The sequence below is a fragment of the Indicator indicator genome, chromosome 28 (genome assembly GCF_027791375.1).
Source record: "Indicator indicator isolate 239-I01 chromosome 28, UM_Iind_1.1, whole genome shotgun sequence".
Lineage (NCBI taxonomy): Eukaryota > Metazoa > Chordata > Aves > Piciformes > Indicatoridae > Indicator > Indicator indicator.
The window spans coordinates 12,239,207-12,259,246 of record NC_072037.1 but is presented as its reverse complement, the minus strand read 5'-3'; the positions used below and the strand labels follow the sequence as shown (position 1 = coordinate 12,259,246).

The window sequence follows — 20,040 nt, the reverse complement described above, 5'->3', positions numbered from 1 at the left end:
CCATCCCTGGAGGTGTTTAAAAGATGCAGAGGTGTGGTGCTGAAGTTTAGTACCAGCCTTGGCAGAGTGGGAGAATGGTTGGGCTTGATGATCTCCAAGGGCTTTTCCAACACAAATGATTTGATGACCTGTGCCTAGCAAGGCACTAAAAGCTGAGATCAAGCCAGAAGTAGCACAAGTGACCAGGTGACTCCTTTCTGCTCAATTCTGGAAATAAAGGAGGAAGTAGGCACTGAAATGTGGAAGTGGATCTTGTGTGTACACAAGCCAGAAAGCCAAAAAAGGCTCTGTGGAGCAGAGAAGTGTCCAGCTTCTCAGTTCTGCTTCCAGATCTGAAAGCTGGCTTGGCCCTTCTCAAAACACCCTTGTTCCTCACTAGGAGTCACTCTGCTTCCCAGTGCTGCCCTGCTGATGGGCACACAGCTCACCCACCAGCCAGCCACACGTCTGCTCTGGCCATGCCCCAAGCTGATCAGACATCAGCCAGCTCCAACTGGGAGGCCAAAATAACTCTAACAACAAAGCAGAGCCTGCTAGAGGCATGGTCCCAGCAGGGTTCCACAGCTCAGGCCACTGCCTGGCCATGCTGGCACCACTTCCAGCCTGACACCTTCCACCCATCACACCTCTTTGGCTGGAAGGCAACAGGGACCAGGGGTCTAAGTAGTGCTTGAGATGAATGGCCAGTGGGTGTCCAGGTGGCATGCAATGAGACTACACAGCTCCCTCCTGGACCTGCTGATGCCACAGCTCCCCATGGGACTGTGCAGAGTGCCAGCAGGCACTGCCTGGCTGTTTGCTGGTGTCACAGCTCAGACATCACAGCACAGACTTCAAATGGCTGCAGAATTCCAACACCAGCAGCAGCTGGGACTTGAGGCTAAACTCTTTTTCTCTCTCCTGCTGTGCAAATTTAAGACCAGCTTTACTTTTCAAATCTGGAGCTTAAAGTTAAAGGGCGTGCTGTGCAAAATAATCCTGGGAAAGCTGTCGGCTTTAGGTGCTGGGAATGGTTTGTTTCAAAGATATTTGTTCCAGAGGCTCAATGAGTAAGAGTAGATTTTAGTATCTGTGTTTGAGTACCATGAAAGAGATATTCAGAGCATGCAAACAGCACACCAAGGGTCCTGAATGTGTGACTGACAGCCAGAGCTTGGGAGATCTACTTCACTTCTGCATTCAGCCCCAGTTCATAAAAACTAAGCTGAGTTTGATGCTGTTCCTGCTGCACTGATCCAGGTGAGACACCTGCTGCACAAAACTCTGCCCCAGCTTTCCTTCTGTGCTTCATCTCAACATTCCTCCCTTGAGATTCAGCCTTGCTGTTGAAAGAGGCTTAACTTTCTCTAGCTTTCAAAATCAGATTCCCAGGAGACAGATTCCCAGATGGCACTGGGTTGGAAGGGACCCTCAAAGGTCATCTTGTGCAACCCTCCTGCAGTCAGCAGGGACACTTCCAACTAGAGCAGGCTGCCCAGGGCCACATCCAGGCATAGGTCCTCAACCACATCTCTGGACAACCTGTTCCACACGTGATGGTTGCTCTGCTGGTGCTTGAGCTCAGGTCAAGCAAACTTGCAACTAGGAGCAGCCTCTGTGGCCAGCAGCAGCCCAGAGACAAGCCTGAGGAATGGCAATGGTGGGGACCAAAAAGGTCCCTGGGAGGTAGAAGGAAAGCCAGCACTTTCCATGGGTGGGGCAGGGAGGGAATGCTACAGGCAGGTCTCACAAAGGATCCAAAGGTTTCTGTTAAATGTTGCCATGAGTTACGTGAAATGAGTCTCCAGAAAACTGAGCTGAGCTCATCACCTGTCCCACACCCTAAGCCAGCTGCTGGAGGCAGTGATGTAGCCCTGACCAATCCCCTGACACTCATGTTCAGGGATGGAGCCTGGACTCCCTGGAGGCATTGGCAGGAAGCACTTCCATTCTATTTTGCTGAGACAGAAAATATGCAAACTCTGACTTCTGATCTGCAGGGGAGACTGGGAATGACCTGCTGAGGCTTCAACACAATGCTCAAGGAAGATTTATTGCTTCTTCCAATTCACCCCAGCACCAGGGTGAGCCTTGCAGGAGTGCACGCTGACAGCCAGACTGTTTGTGCTCATCTTTAAGCAGCCCTCCAAGCAGGATCATTTCACTATGGAGCAGGTGGCTTAAGAGGTAATTTACTGAAGGCAAGAACAAGATCTTGATGTTTTACCTGCCCTTAAAAACCTCTTTCAACAAGATCTCTTCTACAACACATTCCTGGTTACTTCATAGAATGCAGTTTACCAGACTTGGCTCACATACCTTGACTCCATCCAGAACAGCTTTTATCACACCTTTCACTGTTGTCACCATCTCCTTGTCCTCTGAATTCACCCCTTCCAGCATCACCTGATCTGACCAGCGGATGAGGTTGGCCAGGCTCTGGTAGACACGGCTGTAGCAGGACGAGATGGCAGAACTGGATGGCAGGGGAGGGGAGAGGTGAGAAGAAAGAACAAAATGAAATTGCAGAGCTGCTATCAAGTGATTCCACCCTGTTAAAAACATGCCTGCTCTCCTTTGCTCTCTGCCACTCACAATTTGTGCCTAGCAGGTGACAAAGCCCAGGTTTCTCCTCTGCTGCAGCTGATGCCCTGCCCTCCAGCACCAAACAGGCCAACAGCTCCTTCTCAGTTCACAGAAGGAGCATTCTGGGCTGCAGGTTAACACAGCCATGCTAAAAAGAACCTGTGTTCCATTTTCATTTACAGCTCCATCCTAAGTCTTAACTTCAAAGGTAAATATTTCAGCCCTATCTTGAAGTCTAGGTTCTATTATTGCAGTGTTATCTACGATTTCCCTCTTCCTTATTAACTCTCCTCAAAAATGTCTGGGATAATTGAGAGCTGACTGTACTCCTTCCTTTACAAATCATTTCCTCACTGTTTATAATGCCTGAATGCAGGTAATTAAACCCTGCTCCTTCACAGAACTGGAACTGAATGAATTTCAGGTTGGGAAGAGGAAGGGTGTTGCTTTGTTTTGTTTTTAATGAGAAACAGAATTGAAGCTATTGTTCTGAAGGGGGTTAAAAAAAAGAGACAGAGAGACTGCTGGAAGGCTGACAACTCTAAATAAAAGTTAACTCTACTAACAGTGCTCAGAGGCATTTCCCTGGCTGTGCAAACCCTGACTTCAGCACTGCCCAAGGTGTGTGAGATGGCAGTGTTTCGACAGCTCTTTGTGAAGTGAAATCCATCTCACACCGCATCAAAACCACAGACAGGGGAGAGAAGCTGGAATCTCACAATCACACTGACAGCAGTGTTCCAAATTATAGAATCCTAGAATGGCTCAGCTTGGAAGGAACCTCAGAGATCATCTGCTCCAATCTCCCCACCATCGGCAGGGACACCTCTCAGCTAGATTCAGCCTCATCCAACCTGGCCTTGAACACCCCCAGGCAGGAGGCAGCCACAGCCTCCCTGGGCAGCCTGTGCCAGACTCTCACCACCCTCCTACTGAAGAACTTCTTCCTCAGCTCCACTCTAACCCTGCTCTGCCTCAGCCTGGCCTCACAGCAGAGCTGCTCCAGCCCTTGGATCATCTTCGTGGCCTCCTCTGGACTCTCTCCAGCAGCTCTCTGTCCTTCTTCTGCTGGGAACACCAGGACTGGACGCAGTGTTTGAGGTGAGGTCTCAGCAGAGCAGAATCAAAGGGCAGAATCCTCTCTCTTGCCCTGCTGCCCACACTCCTCTGGGTGCAGCCTAGGTTTCCCATTTCTCTTTGGTATCCATTTTCCAGTGGCTTCACTCCAGTGCTTTCATTATCTGGGAGAGGAGAATCCAGGCCACAAGCTTCAGTGAGGTTCTTTAGGTGAATGAGGTTTGCAGGACAGGGGAAAACTGTTGTCAAGTTCCACTCAGGGCAGACAAACAATGGAAGTGCTTTTTTGGTTGGTTGCTTGGGGTTTTGTTGTCCTTTTTTAAAGCCTGCTGCCTGCCACTTGTTCCAATTTCAAATGAAATTAGCTTGGTAGGAGATATTTCCTAAACAGGGCCCTCCCCCAGCTCTTTCCAAGCCTTTGATTTCTCTGCCATTAATCTTCAGCCTGCTTCCTCCTAAGGAAGCAGTAATTGAAAGCCCATTTTGTGCTAGATTTAATTACTTTTTTTTTTTCCTTGATGCAAATGCTTCCCCCTAAAGCAAAAAGAAGCACAACAACAATTGCAGGGCTTTCTTCCACACTGCCACAAGCTTTGCTCACTTTTCATGAGGGAGATTTGCTACCAGAACCACCTCTTTGTGGCCTGCCACTGCTCAAAAGACATGAAGTGCACAGGTGGGCACGAGAGGATATGGCTTTGAGCATGCCAGAGCCCTGGATTTGTCTGCGAGGCTCAACAAGGCAGAACATCCACCTGGCATCTGTGCTGGGGGACACAGCATGTCCAGAAAGACCTCCCACCACGGAGAGGACTCCACTGACTACTGACTAAAGGGCTTGCTGGAACAGCATGAGGGGGAATGGAGTGAAACTTGAGGAGGACAGAGTTAGGTTGGAGATTAGGAAGAGATTCTTGACAGTGAGGGTGGGGAGACACTGGAACAGGTTGCCCAGGGAGGTTGTGGCTGTCCCCTCCCTGGAGGTGTTCAAGGCCAGGCTGGATGAGGCCTTGAGCAACCTGGGCTGGTGGGAGGTGTCCCTGCCCAGGTCAGGGGGTTGGAACTGGATGAGCTTTAAGGTCTCTTCTAACCCAAACCATTCACAGAATCATAGAATGGCTGAGGTTGGAAGGGGCCTTAGAGATCATCCAGTCTAACCGTCCTGCCATTCTGTGCATCTATGACTTCTGCTGAATACAGACAGGCAGCTGGCAAGGCTGCCCCAGCTCACTGCCACCAGACAGGGAGTCAGCAACTGGAAGAACAGCAGTGCCTGAAACACTGCTGCTGCCCAAGCCCACTTAACTGATATTTATTTCCCCAATATAATCTTGGAAGGGAAGATCATCCAGTGAATACCCAGTGGCTGCACAAATCAAAGCAAGCAGCTCTGAAGATGACATGTTCCAGCCTAAGAATATTTGCTGACATTTTCTGTGTTCTCCTGGTGTAAGAGGAAAGTTCATTCTGGCTTTTATGAAGTGAAAGCAGGTGCTTGTCAGAACTCAATGGCTGTGGGAAACCTGAGAGCAGCTGAAAAAACTCTTTTTGTGCCTGCATCCAAGGCCTTGATGAATGTTCCCATTCTAACAGCTCTTGTTCTTTGGACTTCTACAGATCTAACCTAAATTGGCTCTCTCCTGTCCCAGACACAGCTCTGAGACTCACTCATTGCCTCTTTCATTTTGTACTGCCAGATGCAACCCTGGCCTACCTAACACAACAAAGCACCCCTGGTTGCAAAATATTTGGCCCCCCTGCTGCTGTCTGGACCACCTTACAACTCCTACTTGCACTACAACTGAAATAAGCAATTAGAAACAAACCCTGGAGAGATGCTTCATGGCAAAACAAATAGGACAAACCAAACTGGCAGGATTTCAGGAACCAAATACCTGCATTTCTCTGCCTAGTTTGGTGCTTTTCTCTCTCTGTGCTAATTTTGCTCTCTCCACATTAGTCACCAGTGCTGCCTTGTTGTGTGTACATCAACTGCTCCAGCAGCTCTGTCTCTGCTGCTTGAGGACTCCACAAATTTTTGTCACCCATGCTGAGCTTTGCTTTGGCAAACTTCTACTTCTCTTCTGGCTTCCAACCCGCTGTCTAACTGGTTAAAACATAATACACATAATCTGTTAGAACATGAAACAAATAATCTGGGGAGAGTGCAGAGGCCTGAACTTGGAGTGGTTAATCTACTGAAGTACAGCTGTTCTGTTCTGTGCTTGATGCAGCACAATCACATAAAGCAGTTAAAAGAGTGCAGGCTCAGGGTGGATAAAGTGAACACAAAAAGGAATTACTCTCAATATAAACTCTTTTTTTTTTTTCCCCAGGTAAAAGCTATTGGATTTGTTAGCTTGTAGGATATTGTCACAGGCTGCACAAACAGAGTGGCAGCTGAGGAGAATCTCCCTGCTAGTAAAGGATGAGTTTCCAAGTTTATGTTAGGAATCAGCCCTCCCTGCTCTCTGGAACCATTCTGATTTGCTTTATCTTTCCTCAGCACAGAGAATCTGCTTTCCAGGGTTGTCTGAAAACTTTCACCTGATTAGGCAGGAGAGGAGTCACTTCCTTAGCCACTGCAGCCTCTCCTCTCTCCTGCACAATGTCATCCTTCAGGCACATGAAGGAGAGGCTGGGAGCCTGCTGGTCTGTCCAAGCCAAGTCAAGGGAACTTACCTCTGCTGGATGCGTGGCTCAGTTTGCACCAAGGGCAGGATGGCTTCCAGCACTTTGCTTGCAGAGCCTGGCAGCATCTCCAGGACTTTCTTATCAATTGCCATTTTGTCCACAATAGTCTTAAAGTAGCGCAGAGCACTGACGACCTCCTTCTCCTTCTCCTCCAGCCATGACACGTTCTGGAGGAGGGAAAAAGGGGAGATAGGGTAAAAATATGAGGATATGCTGGGAGGATAGGCTGAGGGAGCTGGGGTTGGTCAGCCTGGAGAAGAGAAGACTCTGGGGGGACCTTAGTACCTGAAGGGATCCTACAGGAAGGCTGCAGAGGGACTTGTCCTGAGGGTGTCTGGAGACAGGCCAAGGGGGAATGGTTTGAAGCTGAGGCAGAGCAGGGTTAGACTAGAGCTGAGGAAGAAGTTCTTCAGTAGGAGGGTGGTGAGACTCTGGAACAGGCTGCCCAGGGAGGTAGTAGAAGATCCATCCCTGGAAGTTTTTAAGGCCAGGCTGGATGTGGCTCTAAGCAACCTAATCTAGTATGAGGTGTCCCTGTCCATGGCAGGATGGTTGGAACTGCATGATCCTTGAGATCCCTTCCAACCCTGACAATTCTATGAGTATTATTGAGTAACTCTCCTGCCTCCAGTGTGCCTGCTTGGATGGAAGTGGGATACACCCACAAATGAAAACTCCTTTCTGCTCAGTCTCCAGCCCAAGGCATTTTGTGGTGCTGCTGGAAGAAGGGAACTCACAGGCTTGCCACAAAAGCTGAGCTTTGGCACTGGTGAGTGAATGCTGCAGAAGAGAACAATTCATTGGGATAAAGCTGAGCTGTGGTCACCAACTTCTGTGCCACCACCACCACTAGGAGAGGAGATTCAAAAGTGCCACCTGATAGCTTCATGGATTTCTAGATGGGGATCTGGTTAAAAAAGTTTACCAGAGTATGCCTGGAGGACTTTCAATGCCACAAGTTACTCCTAAGTGAGATTTAAATTAACTACTGAACAGTGCTGGAAAAGGAGCAGAGAGCTCAGCAGAATCAGGTTTCATCCATTATCTCCTCAGTAAATCCTGCTTCAAGGATTAATGACCTCTGGGCACTGTGTGCTCCCCACACTCTTGTCAGCCCTTAAACTGCTGCTTTTCTGCTAAATCAGGCCAGCAGCCCAAAAGGTTTGGGGAAGAACAATTTATAGCCAGCACTGGTTAGTAATTTGGGGCCAGCTGCATAAAAGGATTAGAGTCCTGAGTTCCATCTAGCTCCAACTTTAGCAATCTAAGTCCCAATCCAAGATCTTGCAAACCACCCTGTCATTTTCCAGCTCATCTGGGAAGTGCCCAGACTCTGCTGCTGCCTCCACCGCTGACAGCATTGCTTGCCAGACACCTCAAATTCTGCTCTGCAGCTCACAGCCACCACAAACTTCCCTGCTGGGGACCATCCTGGCAACTTGTTGATGTCAAAAATGACATTTCCCATTTCTCAGGCATGTGCCCTCCTCACTGCAGAGTTTCCTGCAGGCTGTGGAGAGGCTGATTCCCTCTTGTGAAGGTTTTGCACCTTCGGTACCCAGCTGCCGGACATCATCTGGTTCTCTTTGGCCCTGCTTGGCGCTCTCTGGCCCTGCTTGGCGCTCTCTGGCCCTGCTTGGCTCTTTTTGGCCATCTTTGGTCTCGTTTGGCCTTCCTGTAGGTTTCTTTCAGATACTGAAATGCAGCTCTGAAGTTTCCCTGGAGCCTTCTCTTCTCCAGGCTGAACAGCCCCAACTCTCTCAGCCTGGCCTCATAGCAGAGCTTCTCCAGCCCTCTGATTATCTTTGTGGTCTCCTATGGACCCTCTCCAGCAGGTCCATGTCTCTCTTGTCTTGGGGGCCCCAGAGTAGAGGGGCAGGATCCCCTCTCTCCATCTGTGCTCATACTTCTTCTGATGCAACCCAGGCTGCCACTGGCCTTCTGGGCTGCAAGTGCCCATTGCTGACTCATGTCCAGCTTCTCACCCACCAAGATGTCCTATGAGAAGAATCAAAGCCAAAGTCCAAGGGACAAAAGGAGACTCTGAAAAAACCTCCCCCTGTGTTGCCCACATCTTGGTACAGGAGGAGATGTCTGCATAACCTTCAGCTTCCACCTAGTGATTTGACATTAATTTTTGGTATTGCTAATTCTGCTCTACAGTGATTATCTACTTCAAGAGCACAAAAATAGCATCTTAAGTACTTAAGAGGGAGGAAAGGATGCTATTTGGTTGATCAAGTGTGTCTTCTGACAGAAAAATCTCCTGTTTTCAGTTTGTCAACTGATGCTTATGAGCCAGTGAGAACCTCATGACAATCCAGGCATATCCTCTTTTCCATCCCTCCACACAAAGCTAATGAGCTGATGCCATCCAATTAATTGATTAGTTGGACAGAAGTTCTTAAAATAGATAAGGGATGAGCCAGAAACCAACAATATTTCATAGCACAGAAATGCGTCCAGTTTAAAGAAGCATTCACTGCATAAAACTATTGCAAGTGTTTTGTCTTCCACTAAAAAAAGTCTTAACCAGTCACTGAAAAAGGTTTTCCATCTTGAGCATTACTGGGCACCAGTAAATCCTCTTGCATTGGTTTTGAGATGGAAAGAAACTAAAAGTCACCTGTTCCTAACATGCTGATCTGTATTTCATAGAATGGCTCAGGCTGGAAGGGACCTCGGAGCTCATCTGCTCCAACCTCCCACCATGGGCAGGGACACCTCTCAACCAGACTCAGCTGCTCAAGGCCTCATTCAACCTGGCCCTGAACACCCCCAGGGAGGAGACATCCACAACCTCCCTGGGCAGCCTGTTCCAGAGTCTCATCACCCTCCTACTGAGGAAAGATGAATGTCCATGCTGCACATGTTCAACAACTGGGAAAGATTCTGAATTATCCTAAATGAGCTCAAAACTCTTCTTAATTTTTGGCTTAGATTTACACTTGAAAACTGACTGCAACAGGGCTGGTAATCTCCAGTCTCACAGACTGCATAGGGTTGGGAGGGACCCTCAAAGGTCATCCCTGCAGTGAGCAGGGACATTTCCAACAGAGATCAGGCTGCCCAGGGTCTCCATAATCAGGTCATAACAGCAGAGGAGGTAACACTTGGATAGGTTTGTGCTGGAAAAGAGAGGTGACCTCAGCTCTGAGAGGGCTTAGACTGTGCTGGGTCTGAGGAACAGTGTACTGGAATCAGCAGCTGCCTGAAGGCATCTGTTTGACTCTCCCTGCTGATGTCATTAGATTGAGCACATCTTTGGACCAACTTCAAGGCTCTGCTTGCCTGGGTTTGGAGGTTTTGAGAAGCTCCCACCCCAAAGGCAGGCAGCTCTTTGGAAGCTGTGAGCATCAGCCATAGGGTGTGCAAGAGGGGAGGATGCCTCAGGCACAGGCTGCGTTCCACAGTGAGGTACTGAAATGCTTATGGAAGGAGATCTCACCAGGCTCTCCAAAGGGAAGCAGATGCCTTGGTTGCTCTTATTTTGTACCACACAGCAGAGTTTAACCATAAAGCAGCCCTGAGGATGCCTGAAAAATCTGCAGCCCCCTGCAGAGGCCAAAGCCACACACTGGACTCTGAGCAGCTGAGGTACCAACAAGCAGGAAACCAGCAAGGCTAACAGAACACATCCTTTGGTGCTTACTTTGTTGACTGCCTTCTCTGGTGTTTTCACTGTCAGGTCCACTTGCTTGCCTTTCTTTGAAGGGGTTCTCTTTATTTTTGGCGAGTGAAACTTGCCCTTCAACTTCATAGTGAACGAGGAGAGATGGGAACGCTCAGAATCTGGAAAGACACAGAAATGTGGTGCTGGGTTAGGCTCAAAGTGTGGAAAGCAGAGATGTTGTGGTACAGCATTATCTGGAACCCCAGCCTAGGACAAGTATTGCAACCATGTGTATTTATTGAGTGGAACAGGATAAAAAAAAAACCCAACAAACCAAACAACATAAATTGTGGCTCTCTATTATGTTTCCAACCACGATGTCACCATCGTTTCCTGCTTCCCCTTGGAGGCAGCAAGACTGCCAGCAAAGGCAGGAGCAGTGGGATTGCTGCTGCTCTGGGTCTTGGAAAAGAAAACCACCTCTCTGCAAAGCACTCATCTCCAGCAGACCCCAAAGCACTTTACAAAGGAGGTTATCATCCTCCTGCTCCTGCAGATGAGCAACTGAGTCCAGGGGATGAAGTAAGTTGTTCCCAGCTCCTGGCTGGGGGTCAGCAGGCACCATGGGGTTCAGGCAGGGCTCTGCTGAGACCCAGGACTGGTGGCTGCTGCTCCACAGCCTGAGGTAGCATCCTTCTCAGGCTGCTGATCTCTACCCACTTGGGAGCATCACCTTTGAATTTGGTCTGGTGGATAATCTGAACAAAAAAGCAAACCCAAATGCCCTTGTCCTTCCCAGAGGATTTCACTGAAATGCAGCAGAGCAAGCAGAGAACGGAGGAACTGCCTCAGTCCCAGGGCAGCCTTGAAGGAGCTCAATTACTCAAACTTTTACAAAACTCTATTTTCATCACTTTTTTAATATCTCCAAGCAGAAGTCTGAAAGGTTTGCAATCATGCCATGTGCAGACTTACTGCTGAGATGTATTTTTATCTGTTTGGCCACAAAGCCAAATCAAACCAAGCTGCCTTGTAGAGAGCAATTTTGGACGTATTTGGAGCAAAGAGCACTTTAATAAATGAAGGCCTGAATCCTCTCTAGTGACCCAGATAATTCAGCTGAAGGCACCAAACCTCTCTTTAACTACATTACAAGTAAAGTAAGCAGTTTCTGCTGTGGCTCTCACTTTTCTTTCAGCTTATTTGGGAACTGAAGTTCAGTGGCAGCAATGAGTCAAAGGTCCCATGCATGCAGCACTGCACCACTTTGTTAGCATGCAGCCTGCAAACAGAACAGGCTGCTGAGTCAAATCTAGCACCCAGAAGCTAAATATCACTCTGCAGCACAAACACAGCTCCTCACACTCAGAAATCACCTAACCACAGCTCAAGGGAAGGAACCTGGGCCTGTTCCTTCCCCTTAGGCTGTCTCCCTTTAAACTTGGTTTCCTGGCAGCCTGTTAAGACCCTGATATTAACACCTTCCCCGGCGCCAAAACTCTGGTTAATTGTGTCCTCTAGATCAAAAATTTGCAGCCAATCCTATTAATAGAAGCTGCATCAGCACTGATTCTAATCTAGGCTGGCTGCAGACCTGCTCTCCAGTTACAGGAGTAAATGTTTCTCAGAGTTTTCAAGTCCTGTTCAATGCAGCAAGGAGGGAGGCACCACAAGCCTGGGTCCCTGCAGACAAATCCAGACATATCAGTTGACCTCTGAGGAATCACTCACAGCAGCTGGCACCCAAACTTAGCCACCACCAACGTCACTGCTTTACAGCCACCAAGGCATCTCCGAACCTTTCCAACCTCTCTGGCTCCACAGGGTGCTGAAGGTCACCACAGGAAACGGTCCCTGCTCCGATAATGCTCTTGCCCTCTCTTCCCCACCAAGACTTTGTATTTATGTCACATCCCCACGTGAGAGTTTCCATACCTGCAGGTGCTGGCCAACAGAAGCCAGGGCTCTGAAGTGATTTTTTTCAGAATTGGTAAGCAATTACAATAATTAATCTACAGGGAAATGATGGCAGCACCAAAAAACTGCATCTGGCTCCTGCAAGGGCTGCAGTGAGACCCCAGCTGCTGCTCTAAGGGAATGTTCAGGTCCTACAGAAGCCTCAGCTGCCTGCAGTGCTGAGTTTGCTTTGCCAGGATAAGGAGCTGGGGAGAAAGATTTCAGAAGGTTGTTATTTCAGAGATTCATGGAATGGTTTGGCTTGGAAAAGGACCCCAAAGATCACCCAGCTCCATCCCCCTTCCAAGGGTAGGGAGACATCCCACCAGCCCAAGTTGTTGGCCTAGAACACCTCCAGGGAAGGGACATCCACAGCCTCCCTGGGCAACTTGTTCCAGTGTCTCCTCACCCTCATTGTAAAGAATTTCTTTCTAATCTCCAGTCTAAATCTGCCCTCCTCAGGTTTCAATCCTTTCCCTCTTTTCCTATCCCTACAACAAGCCTTTGTAAAAAGTCCCTTCCCCGCTTTCCTGAAGGCTTCTTTCAGATAGTGGAAGGCTGCTCTAAGGTCTCCCTTTTCTCTTTCTCACCAGACTTCTCTACCCACCTTTATGGGGCCAAACCAAGAGGAGATGTCTTGTCAGCACAGAAAGTTTCTCTTCTGTTGAGGTCAGATCCCCACCCCCACCACCAGCAGCCCAACCACTGCTCTTCCCTCTTTCCCCTTCCATCCCACCAAACACTGGAGCACTGGCATGCCACACTCCAAGGGGACACAGAGAGACCTACAGGGTGAGGACAGGAGCAAGTGGCTGGAGCAGAATCGGACCTTCTTTAAATAGTTCTAATGAAGTGAAGCAGCTGGCATTGGCCAAAATAATCCCTGCTGAGTCCTGCTTTGAAGATCACAAATTAATGCAGCTTTTCCCTACCCTCTCTTCCCATCCACAAGAAGCCTTTTTGCAGATCTCATCTGCTCAGGAGTTTCTGCATTTGCAGTTAAACAAATGAATCACAACCCAATATTCTCTTCCACTCAGTTACACTCAGCACTTAAAATAGCCCTCCTCTTGTTCCAAGCACAGGGCAAACATCTCTTCCTCATCCTTAAACAGTCAGGTCTTCACCTTACTCTGCAGATGGGAAGCAGGCTCAAAGGTGAAGCAACTTGTCCAAACAGAGCAGAGGGTGAGTCAGTGGCTCCCCACACAGCATCCCCAGTGAAGCTCAGGCCCTCTCCCCATATTCATGAACAAAGCAGTGGAGCTGCTGTGATTATCTCCAGTGAAGCCCACAGAGATCATTTGGCAGGATGGGCTTCATGGGTTTCAGCAGATACATCACTGCAACAAACAGAATTTGTACTTAAGTGAATCTGGAAGAAGTATAAAAGAGAAGGTGAACAGGAAAGGATTCTAGCTTCAAGCTGCACCTTGCCTGAGCTTTTACAGACGAAGAACTGCTGTAGTGAGTCCAGAGGAGACCACAAAGATGATCCAAGGGCTGGAGCAGCTCTGCTGTGAGGACAGGCTGAGGGAGCTGGGGGTGTTCAGCCTGGAGAGAAGGCTCCATGGGGACCTTAGAGCTGCCTTCAAGTACCTGAAGGGATCCTGCAGGAAGGCTGCAGAGGGACTTTTCCTGAGGGTGTCTAGAGACAGGCCAAGAGGGAATGGTTTGAAGCTGAGGCAGAGCAGGGTTAGACTGGAGCTGAGGAAGAAGTTCTCCAGTAGGAGGGTGGTGAGACTCTGGCACAGGCTGCCCCTCTCCTGCCCCTCTCTTCCCTTCCTGCCTGTCCCCAGTAACCAAACCCCCTAATGCAGCACTGAGATTGCTCCTGAGCTTGGTGGTGTGCCCACTGGAAGTTGTTCTATTGTATTACCTCTCCTGATGGATGCCCAGCAGTGTTTAACTGCAGCCTCAGCCCTGCCTTTCTCAACTTCGCTTTCTCCTTCCTGGTGAGCAGGAGGGCTCTGTCTACTTTTGTCCAGGTGTTTGTAAGATGAATGGGAAAAGACAGGGGAATAAACTCAATGGAGTGATTTCAAGTGGAAAGGGGGAAAAACTAAACCAGTGCTGTTGTACCAAAGTGTTTCTGTCCCAGAGGAGCTGCTGCCTTTCTGTCCCCTCCTATTTCATCCCTCTGGATGCTCTGCTGCTGCACACAGCCAGGGGATAAAAAAAGCAAAGAGCCCTTCTGAATGACTTTGCTATGGATTTCAGCTTCTTGACTTCTGACTGGAAGTTTTAATACATCACTGGTTTCACTGCTAATTCCATCCCCCTGCTAATGAGGCTCCTGCTCTGTTGGCTTGAACATGCTCCAGCTGTTGAGTCATGGCCCTGCTCCGGGCTGGGCTCCCCCCGGCCGGCACGTGTCGGGGGTCCGACCACACACACACCACCAGCAAGCTCCTCATCTTACCTGCCTGCTCTGGCCACAGGGGCCTTGCCAGCACCCCTGAGCCCCTCCAAGCTGGGGTGGGGAGGCCATGCAGAGCTGGGAGCCACCTTGTCCCGTGGCAGCTCCAGACAGAGGTGCTGCCTGTCGGTTTGCTGACAGAAAGCTAAATCTGGTGTGGACAGAACTGCAGCTTTTATATGACAGAGGATTAGAAGGCACAGGGGGAGGCAGATAAATCAGCTTATGTGCTTGTGGGTGAAGAAACTAGGCTGCTTAGGAGAAAGCCAGCAAGTCAAAGCCCAATAGCCACCCCTGCCACAGTCACTTTCCACCTGGCTTCAAATAACACCAGAAATTAAGTCACAACCAGGCTCAGGCTGGTGAATTCCACCAAGCTCACCCAGCAGCAGCTTCTCTAAAGTCAAAGTGAAAGTTCAGCCTTTTACAGAGCTCAGTCAGAACAGACTTTCCAGCTGCCAGCTCCTCCATGCCAGCCCCCTGTAACCAGCACATGGTGGGGTCCAGAGGTGAGGACATAACCCCCTGGCTGCTTCTGGAGCTCCTGGTCATGTTCCTGTCACTGTGGCACAGCTCAATGGCAGGCAGGCTCCAGAAGCAGGGATGGGCAATTTAACTGCTCAAGTACCCTAGTGCTTGGAGCATGCCAATTGGAAAGAGACTTCATTTCTTTTAAACAAAACCCCCCAACCTTTAGAACACAGAACTTTGTCTTTTATAGAATCATCCAATTGTTTTGGGTTGGGAAAGCCTTCTAAGATCACCCAGCCCAACCTTCAACCCAACACCACCACAGCCACTAAACCATAGCCCCAAGTGCCATGGCCACACATTTCTTGAACACCTCCAAGGATGGGGACTCCACCACCTCCCTGGGCAGCCTGTACCAATCCCTGACCACTCCTGCAGCATCCTCATCTCCAATCTAACCCTCCCCTGGCACAATTTCAGGCCATTTCCCCTTGTCCTATCACCTGAAAACGTAAAGCCTCCACCTTCTCTCACTCTGTACATGCTCACAGACCAAACCCCTGCAGCTTTGGAGAGGGTGATGGTTCATTTTCCAGCTTGAACTGACTCTTGCAGCTCATTAGGAAGAACAAAAGTGGAGTCTCCAAGTCTTAGCCCACAAACAGTTCTCTTCTCAAAGGCCATTTGGGCCTCTGCTGGATGCACAGATTTCAAAGCTATCAGATTAAAAATAACAGCAGATAGCTCTCTCCATGTCATAATGAAGCTATTGTGCACATTTTTAATCATCTGCTCCTGCCATTTATGCCAGGAGTCCTTTGAAGGCAAGAGGTGACTTATGTAATGAGTTATACAACGATGCCCATTAAAATGGCATTTGTTCCCCTGGGCTCAGCTCTATCATTTCTGGAAGACAAAAGGCAAGTTGCAAGGCTTCAGTCAAACCCTAGCTGACAGGGACTTTAAGACTTCTGAAGCAAAAAGGGAAAAAATCATGAGTGCAGCTCCAAATGACCTTTCTGCTGAGGATGTTGGGTTTGTACTGCCATGCAGTGCCCAGTGAGGGCTGCGGGGCTGGGGCTCCTCAGAGCCAGCTCTGCTGGCAGAAACACAGGAGGAGAGGTGACTGAGAGAGCCAGAGAACAGTTTGGGTTGGAAAAGACCTTCAAGATCATGGAGTGCAGCTGTTAACCCAGCACTGCCAGGTCACCACTAAACCATGGCCCTCAGAACCACATCTGTGACTCTAACTCAGGAGGGACAGATGGGCTCAGGAGAGCTTCCCACAGGAATCACAAAGCAGCTGCAAAGCTCAGGGTTTTTTCAAGAGGTTATATGAATATTGCTACAACCCCCAAACCTGCCTTAGGGCAAGGGCTGTACCTACTGCACACCTCACCATCAGGAGAAACTTCTGCACTGTGAGGCTGCTGGAGCCCTGGAGCAGGCTGCCTAGAGAGATTGTGGAGTCTCCTTCTCCGGCAACTTTCAAGCCTCATCTGGATGTGTTCCTGGGTGACCTGCCCTGGGTGCCCCTGCGTTGCAGGGGGGTCAGACTGGATGATTTCCAGAGGTCCCTTCCAACCCCTAGCATTCTGTGTTATCTGTGAGTATACAGATCTGGGGGGGGTGGGTCTTTGCCCTGGCTAAAGCTTTTGAGCTCTGCTGTAATGCAACCATTAAAATACCAGTGGCTGACAGAAAATCAAAGCCTTTGAGCTTTGCAGGACTGTTGCTCTAACCTGAAGCTCATCTCCCACCAGCCAAGCTCCTCCATAGCAGAGCCAAGGCAGAATCAGGCTGGGGGGAACTCAGCAGTGGACTGCAAGCATCAGAACACAGGGGCACTGTTAAAAATAATTTTGTGGTGGGGGGCATCTCCTTTCTGCAACAAAATGTTCCAGCCTGCCAGTGTGCAGCCATGAGGATGGAGAGGGAGCAGGAGGCTTTGAAGGAGGGATGAAGAAGCAACTGAGGAGCAGCCCAGCTACCTGCTCAGCCCTTTCACACCTGCAGTGTGTGACTGGGCTCTGGCATGATGCAGCAGACAGCCTTCTGCTACTTCTCACAATCTCTTTCTCCAGAAGTCCTGGGGATGTTTAGAAGCTTGAAAATGCTGATACGCAGCACTTGTGCAGTGCTGTGTGCTCTCAACAGGATGAGCTGGGATCCTGAATACAGGAAAGACAGAATGTGACAGAACAGAATAAAAATATCCCCCTTGTAAAGTCTGAGCTGGTGATGCTGCATCACGAGTCAGACCTTCCACTTCCATCTCCACCACCTCACTTTCCTCAACTTCACCATCACCCCCCAGAGACTGAAGCAAAGAGAATTTATTCACCAACCAACAAACAAACAAACAAACAAGACCTGGTAGGGGAACCAGAAAGGAAGAAAAACCAAAAGGGAGGGTCCAGTGTCAATCAGGAAGTTTGCCCACCCTAACCTTTGTACCTTAGGTGGAGCTGTTTGTAAGCTGCTCCAAGTCCCTCTCCAGGGATTCCAACTGCTAGGAGAGCCGCCAGCTTTGAGAGGAAAACGGTGGAGGAAGGGCAGCTGGAGAATCAAACAATCCCTCTTGAGTGCTACAGAAACTTTCCCTTCAGCATCACGTCAGCTCGCAGGCGGCCAGCTCCGGCAGCGGAGAGCCTGGCTGCCCTTTGGCTTCCTTGGCAGCGCTGCAGTGAATGGGCCAGGAGCAGCCAGCACCAAGGCTGGGCACTGACAGCTCCCCAACTGCTCTGCAGAAGGCAGGCTCAGCTCCCTCTCAGCTGCCCAGCCACTGCTCACTGACTCACAGCCTTCATTATTTTTAACACCGCCCTCCGGGGCCTGCAGAGGAAGGAAAACATTTTTATTTGTCAGGCAGCACAGTTGGGCCTGCAAGGGGGTTTTGGGTTTTTTGTTTGTTTTGGTTTGGTTTTTTTTCTTTCTTTCTAAGCAACCATGAATGAGGCATCTCCAGCTGCAGCAACCTCACATGGGAAGAGCTCCCAGTGTTTGTGAGGGAATTGGGAGGCACAGAGGACAATTTATCAATGCAGCCAGGGCTCCCGACTGCAGGGAAAAGGATCAGGTCAGCAGCACCAGCAGCTTGATGCTGCATCTGTGCTTCTGCCTTCCACCTGCTGTCTGGAAGCAAATCTGCAGGCTGTGATGCAGAAAAGATGCACCAGGACAAGTAGCAAGTGAAGAGCAGCTTACCAGGTTCCCTCTAAGTCCTCTTTTAACCTCAGGTACTTCAGAAGAGAGAAAGCTCCTTGCACAGGAGGTCCCACCTCAACATGAGGGAAACTTTCTTTGATGTAAGGGTGCTGGAGCCCTGAAGCAGGCTGTTCAGGGAGGCTGTGGTGTCTCCCTCTCTTGAGACTTTCAAGCCCCATCTGGATGTGTTCCTGTGTGACCTGCCCTGGGGGATCCTGCTCTGGCAGCGGGGTTGGACTTGATGATCTTTTAGGAAAAATTTCTTTGCTGCAAGAGGTCAGGGATTGGAACAGGCTGCCCAGGGAGGTGGTGGAGTCCCCATCTCTGGAGGTGTCCAAGAAACCTGTGGCCATGGCACTTGGGGCCATGATTTAGTGACCATGGTGGTTCTGGCTTGAAGGTTGGACTCTATGATCTTCTATGATTCTATGATCTCTGGAGGTGGTTTCTAACCCCTACCACTCCATGATTCTACACAAGGCATGGCCTCTGTGTTCCTCCAGCAAACAGCTCTGGATGCAGAAAGGGCTGTGGGGAAATCTGCTGAATTTCTCTGCTCACCAAACATGACTTAATATGGGGTCAGTGGGCATCCCCACTCGTCTAGCGGCTCTGGGAGGATCCAGTCATGGCAGTGATTCAGCCAGCTAAAAATAAAGCCCTGCAGGCACAAGTCTGCCTGCATAGCACCTGAGTCACTGAGGGCTGGAGGGAGCTTGGGAGCCAAGGCTCAGTCGATTCATTCACTACTGCCATGGCCAAGCAGAAACCTTCTCACTGCGCCCTGCTTAAGCTCTGCCTCCCCTCCTCTCATTTTACTTGAGCACATTTAGACTCTTTCCACGTTGAAAAACCTTTGCTGGGCTTGGGTTTCAGTCCTGTGTCTGTCAGCTTTGAAACTCAGACCCGAAAGATTAGAAGCTGCTGTTGCTGAAGCTGTTTATCCATCTCCAAGGTGACAGAGTGGCGTCAGCGGTGCTCTGCAGGACGGCCAGCAGAAAGCAGCAGCAGTTTGGATGCTTTGGGGAAAAGCCTAATTGCTCACCACCTGTCTGCAGGTTCTGTAGCTGCAAAACAAGGTTGTAAAGGAGGGGCTTGACTTTGCATCTGCCTCACAGCACCAGCTTTGAATGGGAAAAACTCATCCCTCTTTCATCCTTGGAGGGTAACCTCAGCTCTCATTCATTAGGCAATGGAAAAAAAAAGAAAAGAGAGAGAGAAGCTGGCTGGGATCTGCCTGACACAATTTCCAGTTGCTTTGGACATTACTAATTATAGTCATCTTTATTTTTGACCTCTGATTACAGACTCTTTGCACATCCATTCTGAACTGCAAGCCAACCTCTCTTTTCTACTGGGCTTGGGAGGAACCTTAGACCTTGCCCAAAAGCCACCGCCCACACTCCTCTGAGCTGAGCACGAGAAATAAGATCAAAACATGGAGAGAATTTGCTTAAACATGCTCAATTTTGTTTCCTTCTTTAGCAAGGACCACAGATTAAGGGCAAGAGTCCAGGTGAGGGTGTGATGTAAGCTCTTTTCCATGCATGTTAGGAGATGAGCTCACTCCTGTGCAAGGAAGCCTGAGCGAGGCTGTTCTGACTAGCGCTCTGTCCTCGGGGCCCAGATGCTGAAAGGCAGCTGCTATTTGGATGGATGGGGGAGATTAAACATGCCTGCACAGCACCATGCTGGGGGCTCATCTCTGCAAGGGGAAGAAAAATGACATTTCAGGAACCAAGCCAGCACCATCATCTCCTAGACAGGCATTGCAATCCCAGCGTAAACTTCCCTAACTTGATAAAGCAAGGCCGGCGCAGGATGCAAACCACTGAACTTTGAAGCACTGCTGTGCTGCTCCCCAAAGGGTCAGCTCCAGCTCCACACACACAGGAGTGTGTGAGAAGTGATACAGCAGCACCAGAGGTGTGAAATTTCTGATGCAATTGGCTCAGAAGCTGCTTTGTTATTGTTGTGCTGCTCACACAAAGGGTTAAGAAGCTGCAGGCTATATCCTCAGCTCCATACCCTGCTCTAT

At 49.5% G+C, this 20,040-nt stretch overlaps 1 protein-coding gene across 1 annotated transcript in view; it reads right to left on the bottom strand.

Moving 5' to 3' along the window:
* Window positions 1-20,040, bottom strand: part of RAPGEF1 (Rap guanine nucleotide exchange factor 1) — an 84,260-nt gene that overhangs the window by 41,794 nt on the left and 22,426 nt on the right. The window contains exons 2-4 of the mRNA XM_054393261.1: window positions 9,989-10,128; window positions 6,325-6,503; window positions 2,299-2,455 (exon numbers count right to left, since the gene is read on the bottom strand). Of these exons, the coding sequence (XP_054249236.1) occupies window positions 2,299-2,455; window positions 6,325-6,503; window positions 9,989-10,128 (476 nt within the window). The remainder of the gene's footprint in view (window positions 1-2,298; window positions 2,456-6,324; window positions 6,504-9,988; window positions 10,129-20,040) is intronic.